At 45.0% G+C, this 22,040-nt stretch overlaps 1 protein-coding gene across 2 annotated transcripts in view; it reads right to left on the bottom strand.

Annotated features, from left to right (window-relative positions):
• Positions 1 to 1,359: 1,359 nt before the first annotated feature.
• The window catches only part of LOC118400637 (metabotropic glutamate receptor 7), a 512,169-nt gene continuing 491,488 nt past the window's right edge, over positions 1,360 to 22,040 (bottom strand). For both annotated transcript variants that reach the window (XM_052474151.1, XM_052474153.1), the window contains one exon: positions 1,360 to 2,200. In XM_052474151.1, coding sequence (XP_052330111.1) covers positions 2,151 to 2,200 — 50 coding nt within the window. In that variant the 3' untranslated portion in view covers positions 1,360 to 2,150. The remainder of the gene's footprint in view (positions 2,201 to 22,040) is intronic.

Genomic DNA, 22,040 nt, shown 5'->3' on the forward strand with positions numbered 1-22,040 from the left:
AAACAGCCCCCCCCCCCTAATAGTATGTAGTTCAGTGGTGTAGTGAAACAGCCCCCTAATAGTATGTAGTTCAGTGGTGTAGTGGAAACAGCCCCCCTAATAGTATGTAGTTCAGTGGTGTAGTGGAAACAGCCCCCCTAATAGTATGTAGTTCAGTGGTGTAGTGGAAACTAATAGCCCCCCTAATAGTATGTAGTTCAGTGGTGTAGTGGAAACAGCCCCCCTAATAGTATGTAGTTCAGTGGTGTAGTGGAAACAGCCCCCCCTAATAGTATGTAGTTCAGTGGTGTAGTGGAAACAGCCCCCCTAATCAGTATGTCGAAACAGCCCCCCTAATAGTATGTAGTTCAGTGGTGTAGTGGAAACAGCCCCCCTAATAGTATGTAGTTCAGTGGTGTAGTGGAAACAGCCCCCCCCCCTAATAGTATGTAGTTCAGTGGTGTAGTGGAAACAGCCCCCCTAATAGTATGTAGTTCAGTGGTGTAGTGGAAACAGCCCCCCTAATAGTATGTAGTTCAGTGGTGTAGTGGAAACAGCCCCCCCCTAATAGTATGTCGTTCAGTGGTGTAGTGGAAACAGCCCCCCTAATAGTATGTCGTTCATAAATACAATGACTTTATCTCTATGTTCAGGAAATATTAAAAATAAAAACAACCAGCTGGTCTTGTTTCATGCTGATACATTCTTGGACAAAATCACATAATATTTGCATGAGTGGCCAAACGTACATTTTTATCTCCCACAACATTGGACCATAAGCAGCAAGGGCAACATAAATATACTTAGTACAAACAGTATAAAACATACATGCTTTTTTTTTTCTCTCTTTTTGTTTTGATTGGTTCCTTTTTAAATATATATTCATATTTTTTGTACTGACAATTTTTCATAGTTGCGGGGCATTAAGAAAAACTCCAAGACGAATTAAAGCCATATTCTGCATTCAGTGAGAAAATGTAAAATATATATATATATATATATATATATATATATACATTGTATGCCATTCAGAGCTAGTGGATCAGGTGTGGTGAAGTCTCCAGTTATTGACTTAATCTTAACATCAAACATAGCTGGCATGCATTGACAACTTCTACACGGGGACATATACCTTGTTAAATCTGAGTCATTGGAGTTTTTTATATCGAGCCAACAAAGCCTTGACTGGACTGGAGCTCTCTTTTAGTCCATTTAGAAACACAGTCGATGGTCAATACTGTACCCTTACAACATACTGAAAACATGTCTGTGGAAACACACACACATACGGGAAGGGGTAAAGCAAGCACTGTACCTCTTGCTTGTGAGCCCACATAAAACCACCCCTTAAATAAATACAATGACTTTATCTCTAAAAAAAAAAAACATGAACATCGGAACATCTCAAAGAATATGGCTTTAATTGAATGTGCGTCCAAGAAGCAAGGAAGGAAAAAACAGACAAGCAAAAAAAGAAAGTTTGATGTTAAAAATTTAACAACAAATGTAACAGATAGGCCAATAGAACCACACACTTTTTTTTTGACAGGAATTTTGGAAAACTTGCATTTTGGAAGGACATTAAAAGACAAGAAACAGCCTCCATTGAAGGTACAGGCAGGTACAAGTACAGTTAGTCCTCCTGCTGCAGCCTGTGTACCTGTAGAGACACATCTCTAGGGAGTGGGGGACCATCTCTGAGGGGTCGGCAGAGATGACCACCCTAACCCGGAGGGGGCACAGGGGGGGTTGTAGAGCCAGCAGGGAGGGTCTGTGCTTCTTATTTTCTTTGCAATCATTTTGCAAAACAAATGATTTAAGTAGATATTTTTTGCCCATCAGAACTGTCTTGATTTTCTTTACATTTTTTCTTGACGTTTTACACCAACAGTATGTCTCTTTTTTGGTCTTTTCCATTCCATCGTAACCATGTTGAAAACATCAGTTTGCCACACAGAATCTTGTGGTTGAATAGAAAGCTCTTAGAACCCAGAACCCACCCATTGTCCCTGTCCTGTTCCGGAGTTCCGGGGGTTCCTTTGGTGCGAGGGTTCCGGGGTGTGAGTGGGCAATAGAGCAGCATGAACATAAACATTCTTTTTCTTTCGTTGCCAACGGGGCAGGAGACCAAGCATCTCCATCCATCATGTCCCTCTCTCCGGTGACGGCTCTTAGATCACAAGGTCATTGTAACTCACATATTTCTTCTTTGCTGCCGGACCTGGAGAGGAGAAATGACAATAAAAAATATGTTTTTTTCCCACATATAATGGTTCAGCATTTGTCAGTTTTCTTTTGGAAGAGTGTAGCATAGTGGGGTTATGAGGAAGTCGTCGTGATCTGACATGCAGAACATATTGACTTTTCTTTTGGAAGAGTGTAGCATAGTGGGGTTATGAGGAAGTCGTCGTGATCTGACATGCAGAACACACTGACTTTTCTTTTGCTCGTGTGTGTTTTATTTGTTGAAAAAAAACACACATTGTTAAAGTCAGGGATAAGGATGAGGGTGAGGGTGAGGTACAAAGTGTATATGTACACAAGATAAATGCACAACAGTAGCAGGTAAGTGGTACATGCTGGAACAGTTATAACTGCAGGGGACAACGTTGACAGAACAATAGCGGGAGACATCTTGTCATCTCAAGGTTGAGGTTGTCGCTAACAACACACTACAATGCATTAGCATGGATCCATGTTCTTCAGTCCTGCTGACCAGTACTAACACACCTGGTTAAGTTAATCACGGATCCCAAAACTGATCGATAGCATACATTTTTCACTCTGTTGTAAATTCAAAAGAGCCTTGTGAATTACATAAATTCTACAAAAACCTGCAGTTCTTATTCTCTCACTAGATCGCACATTAAACTATATTCATTTCTCATACAGAATCTTCTCTTAAAAAACAACAACCATCAAATCCACCTGCTGAAGGATTATTTTACTCCTGCAACGAAACTTGTCAAATTAAGATCTAACACCTGTAAAGCCTATTCTAATTCTGTTTATCAACAGTGATTGAATGATATGAAAGAAAGCCCTTATGACTAAACCCTGCGCCCTGACCCCATATATCCATATCATTCTCAGAGCAGGAGTGCAGATGCAGGACCAATTTAGCCTTTCAGTTCATAATGAATAACATTCTATGGACAGATGGGGGTGGCAATAACCATAGTGCGATCCAACGTTCCTCCGTTTCCTGAATCTTCACAGAATTTGTTGTCAGCATCCCAAATGGCACCCTATTCCCAACATAGTGCACTACTTTCTACCAGCGCCCTGATCAAAGTAGTGCACTACATAGGTAATAGGGTGTCATTTGTCAAGTTTCCAAAAGGCCCCACCAGGCTCCTGATAGCTAAATTATGCATGGGAACTGGGTTTATACACCCTTAAGGTACAGTAACTGCCCTATACATACACAATATACAGTATATTTTTTTTAAGTAAGTGGACAACCTTTCAAATTAGTGGATTCTATTTCAGCCACACCCGTTGCTGACAGGTGTATAAAATAGAGCACACGGCCGTGCAATCTCCATAGACAAACATTAGTAGTAGAATGGCCTTACTAAAGAGCTCAGTGACTTTCAACGTAGCACCATCATAGGATGTCACCTTTCCAACAAGTCAGTTCATCAAATGTCTGCCCTGCTAGAGCTGCCCCAGTCAACTGTAAGTGTTGTTATTGTGAAATGGAAACGTCTAGGAGCAACATCGGGCTCAGCTGAAGTGGTAGGCCACACAGGCTCACAGAATGGGACAGCCAGGTGCTGAAGTGTAAAAATCGTCTGTCCTCGGTTGCAACACTCACTATCGAGTTCCAAACTGCCTCTGGAAGCAACGTCAGCACAAGAACTGTTCATCGGGAAATTGGATTCCACGCCCGAGCAGCTGCACACAATCCTAAAATCACCATGCGCAATACCAAGCGTGGACTGGAGTGATGTAAAGCTCGCCGCCATTGGACTCCGTGGTGGAAACAAATTCTCTGGAGTGAGCTAACGCTGCTCTTGAAATCCAAAAGTTATTTCCGACTGTATGTAATAACACAACAAAAAAGTTCTTGGCTGATAATATAAGAAATAACACACACACACACACACAAATAATATACTGCAAAGTTTATAAGGAGCTAGAAGCAGAACTGCCATGTCTGTTGCCGTCATCTTTTAAACGCCTACTGTAGCTCTGATTGGCTATGGTGCACCGGTCTCATCTTTTCCACGCATACTGTAGCTCTGATTGGCTATGGTGCACCGGTCTCATCTTTTCCACGCCTACTGTAGCTCTGATTGGCTATGGTGCACCGGTCTCATCTTTTCCACGCCTACTGTAGCTCTGATTGGCTATGGTGCACCGGTCTCATCTTTTCCATGCCTACTGTAGCTCTGATTGGCTATGGTGCACCGGTCTCATCTTTTAAACGCCTACTGTAGCTCTGATTGGCTATGGTGCACCGGTCTCATCTTTTCCACGCCTACTGTAGCTCTGATTGGCTATGGTGCACCGGTCTCATCTTTTCCACGCCTACTGTAGCTCTGATTGGCTATGGTGCACCGGTCTCATCTTTTAAACGCCTACTGTAGCTCTGATTGGCTATGGTGCACCGGTCTCATCTTTTCCACGCCTACTGTAGCTCTGATTGGCTATGGTGCACCGGTCTCATCTTTTCCACGCCTACTGTAGCTCTGATTGGCTATGGTGCACGGTCTCATCTTTTCCACGCCTACTGTAGCTCTGATTGGCTATGGTGCACCGGTCTCATCTTTTCCACGCCTACTGTAGCTCTGATTGGCTATGGTGCACCGGTCTCATCTTTTAAACGCCTACTGTAGCTCTGATTGGCTATGGTGCACCGGTCTCATCTTTTCCACGCCTACTGTAGCTCTGATTGGCTATGGTGCACCGGTCTCATCTTTTCCACGCCTACTGTAGCTCTGATTGGCTATGGTGCACCGGTCTCATCTTTTCCACGCCTACTGTAGCTCTGATTGGCTATGGTGCATGGTCGGTCTCATCTTTTCCACGCCTACTGTAGCTCTGATTGGCTATGGTGCACCGGTCTCATCTTTTCCACGCCTACTGTAGCTCTGATTGGCTATGGTGCACCGGTCTCATCTTTTCCACGCCTACTGTAGCTCTGATTGGCTATGGTGCATCGGTCTCATCTTTTCCACGCCTACTGTTGCTCTGATTGGCTATGGTGCACCGGTCTCATCTTTTCCACGCCTACTGTAGCTCTGATTGGCTATGGTGCACCGGTCTCATCTTATCCACGCCTACTGTAGCTCTGATTGGCTATGGTGCACCGGTCTCATCTTTTCCACGCCTACTGTAGCTCTGATTGGCTATGGTGCACCGGTCTCATCTTATCCACGCCTACTGTAGCTCTGATTGGCTATGGTGCACCGGTCTCATCTTTTCCACGCCTACTGTAGCTCTGATTGGCTATGGTGCACCGGTCTCATCTTTTCCACGCCTACTGTAGCTCTGATTGGCTATGGTGCACCGGTCTCATCTTTTCCACGCCTACTGTAGCTCTGATTGGCTATGGTGCACCGGTCTCATCTTTTCCACGCCTACTGTAGCTCTGATTGGCTATGGTGCACCGGTCTCATCTTTTCCACGCCTACTGTAGCTCTGATTGGCTATGGTGCACCGGTCTCATCTTTTCCACGCCTACTGTAGCTCTGATTGGCTATGGTGCACCGGTCTCATCTTTTCCACGCCTACTGTAGCTCTGATTGGCTATGGTGCACCGGTCTCATCTTTCCACGCCTACTGTAGCTCTGATTGGCTATGGTGCACCGGTCTCATCTTTTCCATGCCTACTGTAGCTCTGATTGGCTATGGTGCACCGGTCTCATCTTTTCCACGCCTACTGTAGCTCTGATTGGCTATGGTGCACCGGTCTCATCTTTTCCACGCCTACTGTAGCTCTGATTGGCTATGGTGCACCGGTCTCATCTTTTCCACGCCTACTGTAGCTCTGATTGGCTATGGTGCACCGGTCTCATCTTTTCCACGCCTACTGTAGCTCTGATTGGCTATGGTGCACCGGTCTCATCTTTTAAACGCCTACTGTAGCTCTGATTGGCTATGGTGCACCGGTCTCATCTTTTCCACGCCTACTGTAGCTCTGATTGGCTATGGTGCACCGGTCTCATCTTTCCACGCCTACTGTAGCTCTGATTGGCTATGGTGCACCGGTCTCATCTTTTCCACGCCTACTGTAGCTCTGATTGGCTATGGTGCACTCGGTCTCATCTTTTAAACGCCTACTGTAGCTCTGATTGGCTATGGTGCACCGGTCTCATCTTTTAAACGCCTACTGTAGCTCTGATTGGCTATGGTGCACCGGTCTCATCTTTTCCACGCCTACTGTAGCTCTGATTGGCTATGGTGCACCGGTCTCATCTTTTAAACGCCTACTGTAGCTCTGATTGGCTATGGTGCACCGGTCTCATCTTTTAAACGCCTACTGTAGCTCTGATTCGCTATGGTGCACCGGTCTCATCTTTTCCATGCCTACTGTAGCTCTGATTGGCTATGGTGCACCGGTCTCATCTTTTCCATGCCTACTGTAGCTCTGATTGGCTATGGTGCACCGGTCTCATCTTATCCACGCCTACTGTAGCTCTGATTGGCTATGGTGCACCGGTCTCATCTTTTCCACGCCTACTGTAGCTCTGATTGGCTATGGTGCACCGGTCTCATCTTTTAAACGCCTACTGTAGCTCTGATTGGCTATGGTGCACCGGTCTCATCTTTTAAACGCCTACTGTAGCTCTGATTGGCTATGGTGCACCGGTCTCATCTTTTCCACGCCTACTGTAGCTCTGATTGGCTATGGTGCACCGGTCTCATCTTTTAAACGCCTACTGTAGCTCTGATTCGCTATGGTGCACCGGTCTCATCTTTTCCATGCCTACTGTAGCTCTGATTGGCTATGGTGCACCGGTCTCATCTTTTAAATGCCTACTGTAGCTCTGATTGGCTATGGTGCACGGTCTCATCTTTTAAACGCCTACTGTAGCTCTGATTGGCTATGGTGCACCGGTCTCATCTTTTCCATGCCTACTGTAGCTCTGATTGGCTATGGTGCACCGGTCTCATCTTTTCCATGCCTACTGTAGCTCTGATTGGCTATGGTGCACCGGTCTCATCTTTTCCACGCCTACTGTAGCTCTGATTGGCTATGGTGCACCGGTCTCATCTTTTCCATGCCTACTGTAGCTCTGATTGGCTATGGTGCACCGGTCTCATCTTTTCCACGCCTACTGTAGCTCTGATTGGCTATGGTGCACCGGTCCCATCTTATCCACGTCTACTGTAGCTCTGATTGGCTATGGTGCACCGGTCTCATCTTTTCCACGCCTACTGTAGCTCTGATTGGCTATGGTGCACCGGTCTCATCTTTTCCACGCCTACTGTAGCTCTGATTGGCTATGGTGCACCGGTCTCATCTTTTCCACGCCTACTGTAGCTCTGATTGGCTATGGTGCACCGGTCTCATCTTTTCCACGCCTACTGTAGCTCTGATTGGCTATGGTGCACCGGTCTCATCTTTTCCACGCCTACTGTAGCTCTGATTGGCTATGGTGCATCTGTCTCATCTTTTCCACGCCTACTGTAGCTCTGGTTGGCTTTGGTGCATCGGTCTCTGTCGACTCTGGTCCTGGACGAGACAGATGTTTTCATTAGGTTTCATTTCCTGCGGTGTCTATTAGTTGTCCAAACGCATGTCCGCTTTCCTCCACTTACATGGCTATAGAAAGTTTACAACTGCCTTAGTGTACGTGATTCACAAACATTATATGAATTTATGAAAACATGAAAATGACCATAGTGTTCACTAGTCAGAATGTTTTTCTGAAGTGTCTTAAACTTCTTGGGGTGTATATGAACAGATTTTTAATGAGATTTGATGTTGTTAAATGGGGCTTAGTCTCCCAGTGTTCTTCCAGGCGTAGAGTAGGGGTATTCTACAGTATATAGAGGGAAATATGATAGAGAACTTGCCTCTACTTATCTCATTCCATCTATGGACATAAAGGGGAAAACAATTACAGGAACTATAATCCCTAGACTTTCTCTATTATATAAACTATTCTCTCCTCCCTCACTCCTTCAACCTCTCCCCCTCTCCCTCTCCTTTACCGTCTCTCCAGCTCCTTCACCCTCTTCCCCACTCCCTCTCCCCCTCTCCCTCTCCTTCACCCTCTTCCCCACTCCCTCTCCCCCTCTCCCTCTCCTTCCCTCTCCCCTCTCCCCTCTCCTTCACCCTCTTCCCCATCTCCCTCTCCCCTCTCCCCTCCTTCACCCTCTTCCCCACTCCCTCTCCCCTCTCCCTCCCCACCCTCTTCCCCCTCCCTCTCCCCTCTCCCTCTCCTTCACCCTCTTCTCCCATCTCCCTCTCCCCCTCTCCCTCTCCTTCACCATCTTCCCCACTCCCTCCTCACCCTCTCCCCCCCTCTCCCTCTCCTTCACCCTCTTCCCCACTCCCTCTCCCCTCTCCCTCTCCTTCACCCCTCTTCCCCACTCCCTCTCCCCCTCTCCCTCTTCCTTCACTCCCTCTCCCCCTCTTCCCCACCATCTTCCCCCTCTCCCCTCTCCCTCTCCTTCACCTCTCTCTCCTTCACCCTCCAGCTCCTCTCCCTCTCCTTCCACCCCCTCCTTCTCTCCAGCTCCTTCACCCTCTTCCCCATTCCCTCTCCCCCTCTCCCTCTCCTTCACCCTCTCCCTCTCATTCACTGTCTCTCCAGCTCCTTCACCCTCTCACTCTCTCCCCTCCCTCTCTCCAAATGGTATGCATTAGGCCCTCTAATGTACCAAAAAAGGCCCTCTAATGTACCAAAAAATATAAACGCAACATGCAACAATTTCAACGATTTTACTGAGTTACAGTTCATATAAACAAATTCAGTAAATTGAAATATCTGCACTAGGACTATGGATTTCACGACTGAGCAGGAGTGCAGCCATGGCTGGGCCAGGGAGGGCATAGGCCCACCAACCGAGGAGCCAGGCCCAGTCAATCAGAATGCGTTTTCACCAAGAAAGGGCTTTGTTACAGACAAAAAAACTCATCCGTTTGATCAGCTGTCTGGGTGACTGGTCTCAGACGATCCCGCAGGTGAAGAAGACGGATGTGGAGGTCCCTGGTCTGGTGTGGTTGTGTAACGGACGTGAAACGGCTAGCTAGTTTAGTGGTGGTGCGCGCTAAATAGCGTTTCAATCTGTGACGTCACTTGCTCCGAGACCTTGAAGTAGTGGTTCCCCTTTGCTCTGCAAGGGACGCGGCTTTTGTGGAGCGATGGGTAACGATGCTTCGAGGATGACTGTTGATGTGTGCAGAGCTTCCCTGGTTCGCGCCCAGGTCGAGGGGATGGACGTAAAGTCTATACTGTTACAGTTACACGTGGCCTGCGGTTGTGAAGCCAGTTGGACGTAATTGACAAATTCTCTAAAATGACGTTGGAGGCGGCTTATGGTAGAGACACTAATATTAAATTCTCTGGCAACAGCTCTGGTGGATATTCCTGCAGTCAGCATGCCAATTGCACGTTCCCTCAAAAAGTGTGAAATCAAATCAAGTTTTATAGATCACACACACGTGTTTAGCAGATGTTATTGCAGGTGTAGGGAAATGCTTGAGCTCCTATCTCTGACAGTGCAGCAATATCTAAAAAGTAAGATCTACCAATTTCACAACATATACCCAATACCCACCAATCTAGGTAAAGGGGTGGAATTAATAATATATAAAAATATGGACGACATCTGTGGCATTGTGTTGTTTGACAAAACTTCACATTTTAGAGTGGACATTTATTATCCCCAGCACAAGTTGCTCCTGTGTAATGATTATGTTTAATCAGCTTATTGATATGCCACACCTGTCAGGTGGATGGATTATCTTGACAAATAAGAAATGTTCACTAACAGATACGTAAACAAATTTGTGATCCTAAATAAGAAAACCTTGACGTATAAGTACACCCCCTGGACAGGAGCCTAGTCTATCTCCTGTTTATCTAGTGTGAAAGCTTGATGTACAGTACACCCCCTGGACAGGAGCCTAGTCTATCTCCTGTTTATCTAGTGTGAAAGCTTGATGTACAGTACATCCCCTGGACAGGACACTAGTCTATCTCTTGTAACTGTATTTAGACAGCTTGATGTACAGTATATCCCCTGGACAGGACACTAGTCAATCCCGTTTCTGTAGTGAGGCAGCTTGATGTACAGTACACCCACTGGACAAGACACTAGTCTTTCTCTTGTTTATGTAGTGAGGCAGCTTGATGTACAGTACACCCCCTGGACAAGACACTAGTCTTTCTCCTGTTTCCGTAGTGAGACAGCTTGATGTACAGTACACCCCCTGGACAGGACACTAGTCTATCTCTTGTTTCTGTAGTGAGACAGCTTGATGTACAGTACACCCCCTGGACAGGACACTAGTCTATCTCCTGTTTCCGTAGTGAGACAGCTTGATGTACAGTACACCCCCTGGACAGGACACTAGTCTATCTCTTGTTTCTGTAGTGAGACAGCTTGATGTACAGTACACCCCCTGGACAGGACACTAGTCTATCTCCTGTTTCGTAGTGAGACAGCTTGATGTACAGGACACCTCCTGGACAGGACACTAGTCTATCTCCTGTTTCTTAGTGAGGCAGCTTGATGTACAGGACACCCCTGGACAGGACACTAGTCTTTCCCTGTTTCTGTATCCCCATTCTTGATATCATCAATGGTACACCCCTGGACAGGACACTAGTCTATCCCTGTTTTCTGTAGGTCATCAAACTCCCAACCTTCCAATCTCACTTTAACCCAAGGCTGTTGACAGGACACTGGTCTTTCTCCAATATGTTTCCAGTAGTGATGGGGACAGTATCATGATGTTACAGTACACCCCAATGGACAGGACAGCTGTCTTTCTCTTGTTTCTGTAGTGAGGCAGAATTGATGTACAGTACACCCCCTGGACAGGACACTAGTCTATCTCTTGTTTCTGTAGTGAGACAGCTTGATGTACAGTACACCCCCTGGACAGGACACTAGTCTATCTCCTGTTTCTTAGTGAGGCAGCTTGATGTACCAGGACACCCCCTGGACAGGACACTAGTCTTTCTCTTGTTTCTGTAGTGAGGCAGCTTGATGTACAGTACACCCCCTGGACACAACGCTAGTCTATCCCAGGCCCTTATCCCCATTCTTCAGTATATCATCAATGGTAAGTGGAATGAGGGATGCCTGGGATCAGATGGTCCCAGTGTTTAGGGAGACATGACTAGGTCGTGGATCAAACTCCCAACCTTCGTTTTCTCAGCTTTAACCACAAGGCTAGTTGATAGTGCAATAGCTTTTTTACCAATATGGATCCTGGTCCAAGGTTGTGCACAATGATGGGGATTACAGGATACCATGCCAGCCTGTGTTCAGAAGTAGCAAAGACCAAGACCTGGAAAGGAGAGAGACAGCTGGACAGGGATATGTAACCCATGCTACTGTAATATACTGTATGTGAGATACATAACAGATTTGAATTTTAAATAGATAAAAACATAGATAGATTAGAGATAGAGTAAAAGAGACTGAAGTCTCTGCAGAGAGAGCTGAAGGAAGGGTTGGAATGAGGACAAGCGAGATAGAGAATGAGAGAGAGACAGAGAGAGAGTGGAAGACAGAGAGAGAGAAGGAAGATTGGGTGGAAGGGAGAGAGAGAGAGATAGAGACAGATGGACATCTGAAGGATTAGGTGAAGGAAGGTTGAGAGCAGAGAGGTGAGGAGAGCGCTGTGTTGATACAGGGGAGAGAGGGAGACAGATGGACATCTGTAGATTAGGTGAAGGAGGGATGAGCAGAGGAATGAGGATGCCTGGGACCAGATGGACACAGTGCTCTATTAGGGAGGACATGACGGAGGACAGAGGCAGGGAGACAGATGGACATCTGTGGATTTTCTCTAGCCAGTGTCCCAAATGGCATCCTATTTTCTTTATAGTGCAATACTTTTGTGGCTACCTTATGGATCCTGGTCAAAGGTTGTGCACAATGTAGGGGACAGGGTACCATTTGGCACGCAGCCTGTGTGACTGGAATTGACGACCCAACCTGGAAAGGACAGGGACAGGGACAGGCCACATGATATGTAACCCATGCTACTAGTAATATACTGTATGTAACCACGATACATAATCTATGCTGTTGGATTTGACATTTTCAACATCGAGATATTTAAAACATAGATAGATTAAACGCATAGTAGTAAAAGAGACTGGGTCTCTGCAGAAAGACGGAGAGCTGTGGAATGTGTTGGAATGTATTGGGTGGAAGGGAGCAGAGCACCGTGTTGATAGAGACAGATGGACATCTGTGGATTAGGTGAAGGAGGGGTTGTGGTCAGGAGGTGAGGACAGCGATGTGTTGATACAGGGGAGACAGATGGACATCTGTGGATTAGGTGAAGGAAGGGTTGTGGTCAGGAGGTGAGGACAGCGATGTGTTGATACAGGGGAGACAGATGGACATCTGTGGATTAGGTGAAGGAGGGGTTGAGGTCAGGAGGTGAGGACAGCGATGTGTTGATACAGGGGACACAGATGGACATCTGTGGATTAGGTGAAGGAAGGGTTGAGGTCAGGAGGTGAGGACAGCGATGTGTTGATACAGGGGAGACAGATGGACATCTGTGGATTAGGTGAAGGAAGGGTTGAGGTCAGGAGGTGAGGACAGCGATGTGTTGATACAGGGGAGACAGATGGACATCTGTGGATTAGGTGAAGGAGGGGTTGAGGTCAGGAGGTGAGGACAGCGATGTGTTGATACAGGGGAGACAGATGGACATCTGTGGATTAGGTGAAGGAAGGGTTGAGGTCAGGAGGTGAGGACAGCGATGTGTTGATACAGGGGAGACAGATGGACATCTGTGGATTAGGTGAAGGAGGGGTTGAGGTCAGGAGGTGAGGACAGCGATGTGTTGATACAGGGGAGACAGATGGACATCTGTGGATTAGGTGAAGGAGGGGTTGAGGTCAGGAGGTGAGGACAGCGATGTGTTGATACAGGGGAGACAGATGGACATCTGTGGATTAGGTGAAGGAGGGGTTGAGGTCAGGAGGTGAGGACAGCGATGTGTTGATACAGGGGAGACAGATGGACATCTGTGGATTAGGTGAAGGAGGGGTTGAGGTCAGGAGGTGAGGACAGCGATGTGTTGATACAGGGGAGACAGATGGACATCTGTGGATTAGGTGAAGGAAGGGTTGAGGTCAGGAGGTGAGGACAGCGATGTGTTGATACAGGGGAGACAGATGGACATCTGTGGATTAGGTGAAGGAGGGGTTGAGGTCAGGAGGTGAGGACAGGTCACCTGAAGCGAGTTATAAGGGTTTGGTATCTTGTTACTCTTTTCCTGTTAAACCATAAGAAGGATTAGAGAGAAGGAGAAGTGTCTTAAGTGGGATATATATATAGATATGGATGGGAGAAGTGTTGGGTTGTATGAATACAGCTGTACAGAACCTTTGGGAAGAATTAAACTTGGTTAAAGCTTCTCTAGTGTCCATGAGTTATTTACTCTGAAAAATAAGAACCTAACAATGCTAATAGTAACATATGTAGCCAGGATATGCAATCTATGCTAATAGTAACATATGTAGCCAGGATATGCAATCTATGCTAATAGTAACATACGTAGCCAGGATATGCAATCTATGCTAATAGTAACATACGTAGCCAGGATATGCAATCTATGCTAATAGTAACATACAACATCAAGAAAAAGTATGTGAACCCTTTGGAATATAAATTGGTCATACAATTTTAGCAGATATTCATCGAAGTCACATCAATAGACAAACACAGTCCGCTTAAACTAATAACACACAGACAATTATACATGTTCGTGTCTTTATTGAACACACTGTGTAAATATTCACAGTGCAGGGTGGGAAAAGTATGTGAACCCTTGGATTTAATAACTGGTTGACCTTCCTTTGGCACCAATAACCTCAACCAAACATTTTCTGTAGGTGCGGATCAGACCTGCACAACAATCATGGAGGAATTTTGGACCATTCACCTTCACAAAACTGTTTCAGTTCAGCAGTATTCTGAATATGTCTGGTGTGATCCGCTCTCGAGGTCATGCCACAGCCTCTTAAATTGGGTTGAGGTCAGGACTCAGACTGGGTCACTCCAGAAGGCGCATTTTCTTCTGTTAAAGCCATTCAGCTGTTGATTTACTTTTGTGTTTTGGGTCGTTGTCCTGTTGCATCACTCAACATCTGTTGAGCTTCAATTGGCAGACAGAAAGCCTTACATTCTCCTGAAAACTGTCTTGATAAACTTGGGAAATCATTTCTCCGTCGATGATAGCAAGCTGTCCAGGCCCTGAGGCAGCAAAGCAGCCCCAAACCATGATGCTCCCTCCACCATAGTTTACAGTTGGGATGAGGTTTAGAGGTTGCTGTGCTGTGCCCATTTTTGCTCTTCACATAGTGTTGAGTGTTCCTTCCTAACAACTCAATTTTAGTTTAATCTGTCCACAGAATATGTTGCCAGGAGTGCTGTGGAACATCCAGGTGCTCTTTTGCAAACTTCAGACTTGCAGCAATGTTTTTTGTGGACAGCAGTGGCTTCTTCCGTGGTGTCCTCCCATGAACATCATTCTTGTTTAGTGTTTTTCACATATCGTAGACTCGTCAACAGAGATGTTAGCATGTTCCAGAGATTTCTGTAAGTCTTTAGCTGACACTCTAGGATTCTTCTTAACCTCGTTGAGCATTATGTGCTGTACTCTTGCAGTCATCTTTGCAGGACGGCCACTCCTAGGGAGAGTAGCAACAGTAATGAACTTTCTCCATTTATAGACAATTTGTCTGATTGATGAACATCACGGCTTTTAGATATATTTTTGTAACCCTTTCCAGCTTCATGCAAGTCAACAATTTGCAATTTTAGGTCTTCTGAGATCTCTTTTGTTCGAGGCATGGTTCACATCAGGCAATGCCTATTGTGATTAGCAAACTCAAATTTCGTGAGTGTTTTTTATAGGGCAGGGCAGCTCTAACCAACATCTCCAGTCTCATCTCATTGTTTGGACTCCAGGTTAGCTGACTCCTAACCAATGATCCTTTGGAAAAGTAAGTAGCCTAGGGGTTCACAATACTTTTTCCAACCTACACTGTGAATTATGTATTCAATATAGACAAAAAACATACACATTTTTGTGTGTTATTAGTTTAAACACACTGTGTTTTTCTATTGTTATGTCTAAGATGAAGACCAGAATAAATTATATGACTATTTTATGCAGAAATCCAGGTAATTCCAAAGGGGTTCACATACTTTTCCTTTCCACTGTATGTAACCATACGTATGTAACCTATGCTAACAGTAACTAACGTATGTCGTCATGCTAAGAGTGATGACTCTAGTATTGACTGTTGATGCATGTTGTATGACCCAAGTCATACAAGTGGTTAAAACTTCTTATGGATGGGGGCAGTATTGAGTAGCTTGGATGAATAAGGTGCCCAGAGTAAACTGTCTGCTACTCAGGCCCAGAAGCTAAGATATGCATATAATTAAAGTAGATGTGAATAGGAAACACTCTGGGGTTTCCAACACCGTTTGAATGGTGTCTGTGGGTATAACAGAACTCATATGCCAGGCAAAAACCTGAGAAAAAAATCCAACCAAGAAGTGGGAAATCTGAGGTTTGTAGTTTTTCAACTCATTGCCTATCGCATATACAGTGTCTATGGGGTCATGTTGCACTTCCTAAGGCTTCCACTAGATGTCAACAGTCTTTCGAACATTGTTTCAGACTTCTACTGTGAAGGAGGAGGGAATGAGAGCACTTTCAATCAGGTGTCTGCCATGAGCTGATCACGCGCTCTCCCGTGAAAGGGAGCTGCGTTCCTTTTCATTTCTAAAGACAAAGGAATTCTTCGGTTGGAAGATTATTGAAGATATATGTTAAAAACATCCTAAAGATTGATTCTATATATTGTTTTACATGTTTCTACGGACTGTAATGGAACTTTTTGACTTTTCGTCTGGACCTAGTGATCGCGCATCATGAATTTGGATTTGTGAACAAAATGCGTGAACAACAAGGAGGTATTTGGACATAAATGATGGACTTTATCGAACAAAACAAACATTTATTGTGAAACTGGGATTCCTGGGAGTGCATTCTGATGAAGATCATCAAAGGTAAGTGAATATCTATAATGCTCTTTCTGACTTCTGTTGACTCCACAACATGACAGATATCTGTATATCTTGTTTTTGTGTCTGAGCGCTGTACTCAGATTATTGCATGGTGTGCTTTCCCCTAAAGTTTAAAACAAAATCTATCACAGCGGTTGCATTAAGAAATGGATCTATAATTCCATGTATAACACTTGTATCTTTTATCAATGTTTATTATGAGTATTTCTGTAAATTGATGTTCCTCTCTGCAAAATCACCGGATGTTTTGGAACTACTGAACATAACGCATCAATGTAAACTCATATTTTTGGATATAAATATGAACCTTATCGAACAGAACATACATGTATCTGATGAAGATCATCAAAGGATAGTGATTCATTTTATCTCTATTTCAGCTTTTTGTGACTGTGTTTTTCTGTGACTAGGCATTCACCTTACATAATCGTTTGGTGTGCTTGCGTCGTAAAGCCTTTTAGAAATCGTACACTGTGGTGGGATTAACAACACGTTTATCTTTAAAATGGTGTAAAATACTTGTATGTTTGAGGAATTTTAATTATGAGATTTCTGTTGATTGAATTTGACGCCCTGCACTTTCACTGGCTGTTGTCATATCGATCCCGGTAGCAGAGTCTAAGCCATAAGAAGTTTTGAGGAAGAAACACGAGCAATGGACATTAGACCGGTGGAAATATGTCCCTTTGGTCTGATAAGTCCAAATTTGAGATTTTTGGTTCCAACCAGCGTGTCTTTGTGAGACGCAGAGTAGGTAAACGAATGATCTCCACGTGTGTGGTTCCCACCGTGAAGCATGGAGGAGGAGGGGTGATGTGTGGGGATGCTTTGCTGGTGACACCGTCAGTGATTTATTTAGAATTCAAGCCACACTTAATCAGCATGGCCACCACAGTATTCTGCAGCGATATGCCATCCAATCTCTTTTGTGCTTAGTGGGACTATCATCTGTTAATGAACAGGACAATGACCCAACACACCTCCAGCCTGTGTTAAGGCTATTTGACCAAGAAGGAGAGTGATGGAATGCTACATCAGATGATCTGGCCTCCACAATCACCTGACCTCAACCCAATTGAGATGGTTTGGGATAATGTGGACCGCAGGAAAAGGAAAAGCAGTATACAAGTGCTCAGCATATGTGGGAACTCCTTCAAGACTGTTGGAAAAGCATTCCAGGAGAAGCTGGTTGAGAGAATGCCAAGAGTTTACAAAGCTGTCATCAAGGCAAAGGGTGGCTACTTTGAAGAATCTCAAATATACTACATGATTCCAAGTGTTATTTCATAGTTTTTCTACAATGTAGAAAATAGTAAAAATAAAGAAAAACCCTTGAATGAGTAGGTGTGTCCAAACTTTTGACTGGTACTGTATATACTGAAAAAAATATATATATATGCAATACGCAAAGTGCTGGGCCCATGTTTCATGAGCTGAAATAAAAGATCCCAGAAAAATTCCACACGTACAAAAATCTTCGTTGTTTCTAATGTTCTAATGTTCAGTAATTTGTGTACATCCCTGTTAGTGAGCATTTCTCCTTTGCCAAGATATTCCATCCACTTGACAAGTGTGGCATATCAAGATTAAACAGCATGATCAGTATACAGGTGCACCTTGTGATGGGGACAATAAAAGGCTACTCTAAAATGTGCAGTTTTGTCACACAACACAAAGCCACAGATGTCTCAAGGTGTGAAGGAGCTCACCATTGGCATGCTGACTTCAGGAATGTCCACTAGAGTTGTCAGGGAATTGAATATTCATTTCGCAGACCACATGTAACCACCCCAGCCCAGGAACCTTTGGGGAAAAAATGTATTATGATTGGCTGTGCCTGGCTCCCCAGTGGTTGGGCCTGGCTCCCCAGTGGCTGGGCCTGGCTCTCCAGTGGCTGGGCCTGGCTCCCCAGTGGGTGAGCCTGGCTCCCATGTGGGTGGGCTTATGCCCTCACAGGACCACCCATGGCTACACCCCTGCCCAGTCAGGTGAAATCCAGCTATTAGGGCCTAATTAATTTATTTAAAATGAATAATTTCCTTAAATCAACTGTAGCTGAGTAAAATCATTGCAATTGTTGTATTTATATGTATATTTTTGTCCCCATATACATTTTAGGGACACGGTATATTTTACATTAGTTCAGCTCCTTCAGCTACCCTCAACCCCTCCCATCTTTCTCTGAACACCATCCAGTCCCAGCCTTCAGCTACCCTCAACCCCTCCCATCTATCTCTGAAGACCATCCAGTTCTTCAGCTCCCCTCAACCCTCCCATCTATCTCTGAAGAGAATACAATCTCAACCTTCAGCTCCCTCAACCCCTCCCATCTATCTCTAAAGAGAATCCAGTCTCAGCCTTCAGCTCCCCTCAACCCCTCCCATCTATCTCTGAAGAGAATACAGTCTCGGCCTTCAGCTCCCCTCAACCCCTCCCATCTATCTCTGAAGAGAATACAGTCTCAGCCTTCAGCTCCCATCAACCCCTCCCATCCATCTCTGAAGAGAATACAGTCTCAGCCTTCAGCTCCCATCAACCCCTCCCATCCATCTCTGAAGAGAATACAGTCTCAGCCTTCAGCTCCCTCAACCCCTCCCATCTATCTCTAAAGAGAATCCAGTCTCAGCCTTCAGTTCCCCTCAACCCCTCCCATCTATCTCTGAAGAGAATACAGCCTTCAGCTCCCCTCAACCCCTCCCATCTATCTCTGAAGAGAATACAGTCTCAGCCTTCAGCTCCCATCAACCCCTCCCATCCATCTCTGAAGAGAATCCAGTCTCAGCCTTCAGCTCCCTCAACCCTTCCCATCTATCTCTAAAGAGAATCCAGTCTCAGCCTTCAGCTCCCTAAACCCCTTCCATCTATCTCTGAAGAGAATACAGTCTCGGCCTTCAGCTCCCCTCAACCCCTCCCATCTCTCTCTGAAGAGATCCAGTCTCAGCCTTCAGCTCCCTCAACCCCTCCCATCTCTCTCTGAAGAAAATCCAGTCTCAGCCCCAGCTTCCCTCAACCCCTCCCATCTCTGAAGACCATCAGTCCCATCCTTCAGCTACCATCAACTCCTCCCATCTATCTCTGAACACCATCCAGTCCCATCCTTCAGCTACCATCAACCCCTCCCATCTATCTCTGAAGACCATCAGTCCCACCCTTCAGCTACCATCAACCCCTCCCATCTATCTCTGAAGACCATCAGTCCCATTCTTCAGCTACCATCAACCCCTCCCATCTATCTCTGAAGACCATCCAGTCCCATTCTTCAGCTACCATCAACCCCTCCCATCTATCTCTGAAGACCCAGTCCCATCCTTCAGCTACCATCAACCCCTCCCATCTATCTCTGAAGAGAATACAGTCTCAGCCTTCAGCTACCATCAACCTCTCCCATCTATCTCTGAAGACCATCCAGTCCCATCCTTCAGCTCCCTCAACCCTCCCATCTTTCTCTGAACACCATCCAGTCCCATCCTTCAGCTACCATCAACCCCTCCCATCTATCTCTGAAGACCATCAGTCCCATTCTTCAGCTACCATCAACCCCTCCCATCTATCTCTGAACACCATCCAGTCCCATCCTTCAGCTACCATCAACCCCTCCCATCTATCTCTGAAGACCATCAGTCCCATTCTTCAGCTACCATCAACCCCTCCCATCTATCTCTGAAGACCATCAGTCCCATTCTTCAGCTACCATCAACCCCTCCCATCTATCTCTGAACACCATCCAGTCCCATCCTTCAGCTACCATCAACCCCTCCCATCTATCTCTGAAGACCATCAGTCCCATTCTTCAGCTACCATCAACCCCTCCCATCTATCTCTGAAGACCATCAGTCCCATCCTTCAGCTACCATCAACCCCTCCCATCTATCTCTGAACACCATCCAGTCCCATCCTTCAGCTACCATCAACCCCTCCCATCTGTCTCTGAAGACCATCAGCCCCATCCTTCAGCTACCATCAACCCCTCCCATCTATCTCTGAACACCATCCAGTCCCATCCTAACCCTTGTCATGTCACCCAACAATGCTATTTACAGAGTGTCTCTATCCTTCAACCATTCCTGAACCTGCGACCAGAAACAACCTACATTTGGACAGTACCAACACAAGTGATCTAATGATTCTGTCTCTTCGCAACAAAATCTGCAGAGTTGGGAAGGTTGTATCACCCATATATATATATATATATCACATTCTATTGGTTGCAATAATTTGTATGACCATTTCAATTGAAAACTTGACGTTTTGAATCCGGTGTCGTTTTGTGTAAACCACGTGGCACGGAATTTATTTGGCATTCTGTCCATTTTTTTGGGGTCGTTAAATTAAACTGGAATACTTTTTATTTATTTATCACAATTTTCTATAACCAATTTTAATTTTTAACGCAGGGCCGACAGTCAAATTCCTTACCTTCTTTTCCCTTTCTATTTTTAGACGAGGCAAAGTTTTACCTGGAAACAAAAAGGCTTCTCCTATGGGGAACCAATCAGAAAAACTTTACACTTTGCATTTTATACATGCTTTTTCAAAAGCAATGTTTACTGTGTGAAAAGAAAATCATAGCAGCGTAGCCTAGTGGTTAGAGCGTTGGACTAGTAACCAGAAGGTTGCGAGTTCAAACCCCCGAGCTGACAAGGTACAAATCTGTCGTTCTGCCCCTGAACAGGCAGTTAACCCACTGTTCCCAGGCCGTCATTGAAAATAAGAATGTGTTCTTAACTGACTTGCCTGGTTAAATAAAGGTAAAAAAAAAAAGAAGCCTTCTCACAACACCAGAGAGGTATTGTCTTAAACAACCCCCGAAAACATGGTTGCCAGGGTGTTGGATTAGTCCCTAAAGCTAAGTGTCTAATGTGCTTGGATGGATATAATACCTTATTTACACTCTCTCTACAGGTATAACCACACTTTACCTTCTCTGTCATGGGTGTTGGATTAGTCCCTAAAGCTTTGTGTCTAATCTGCTTGGATGTATATATTACCTTATTCACACTCTCTCTACAGGTATAACCACACTTTACCTTCTCTGTCATGGGTGTTGGATTAGTCCCTAAAGCTTTGTGTCTAATCTGCTTGGATGTATATAATACCTTATTTACACTCTCTCTACAGGTATAACCACACTTTACCTTCTCTGTCATGGGTGTTGGATTAGTCCCTAAAGCTTTGTGTCTAATCTGCTTGGATGTATATAATACCTTATTTACACTCTCTCTACAGGTATAACCACACTTTACCTTCTCTGTCGTTGTCATCAACACTCTAATCACCGAGCCTGTGTAATGTGTAATCACACCACCAATATACACATAAGAAACCTTTTACAAGTAAACGTGACACATTCTAGATGTATTTGATGTGTACACTGTGCAGTCCATTTTAAAAATCTCTTGCCGGCACGTTCCAAATACAATGGGTAGGGTGATCAGGAAGCATGCGCCATAGCAGGGTTGGCCAGTCAACTATCTCAGTCAATTCAGGAAGTGATGTGAATTAAACAATAGCTTCTACATTTCAGTTTATTGAGAAGTCATTGAAAATAAATGCTCTTTTTGAAAAATTATTATTGTTTCAGTTTAGTTCCCAAATTGACTGGCTTCAATTTAAATGATGTCTTGACCCCGATCCATAGTAATGCAGTTTCAGGAGTCACATCAACAAGACTATATTCCTGCCACTCAATAACACTGTCATATTCTGCTCCCCTTGTCTCTCCCGTGTGAAGGTTGGGAGTGAATTTCTAAAAGTTCTGATAAATATCTAGCTGGAAGGAGCTCATCAGCTTTTCCCTC

This window comes from Oncorhynchus keta, chromosome 21 (assembly GCF_023373465.1).
Source record: "Oncorhynchus keta strain PuntledgeMale-10-30-2019 chromosome 21, Oket_V2, whole genome shotgun sequence".
In the NCBI taxonomy this organism is placed as follows: Eukaryota; Metazoa; Chordata; class Actinopteri; order Salmoniformes; family Salmonidae; genus Oncorhynchus; species Oncorhynchus keta.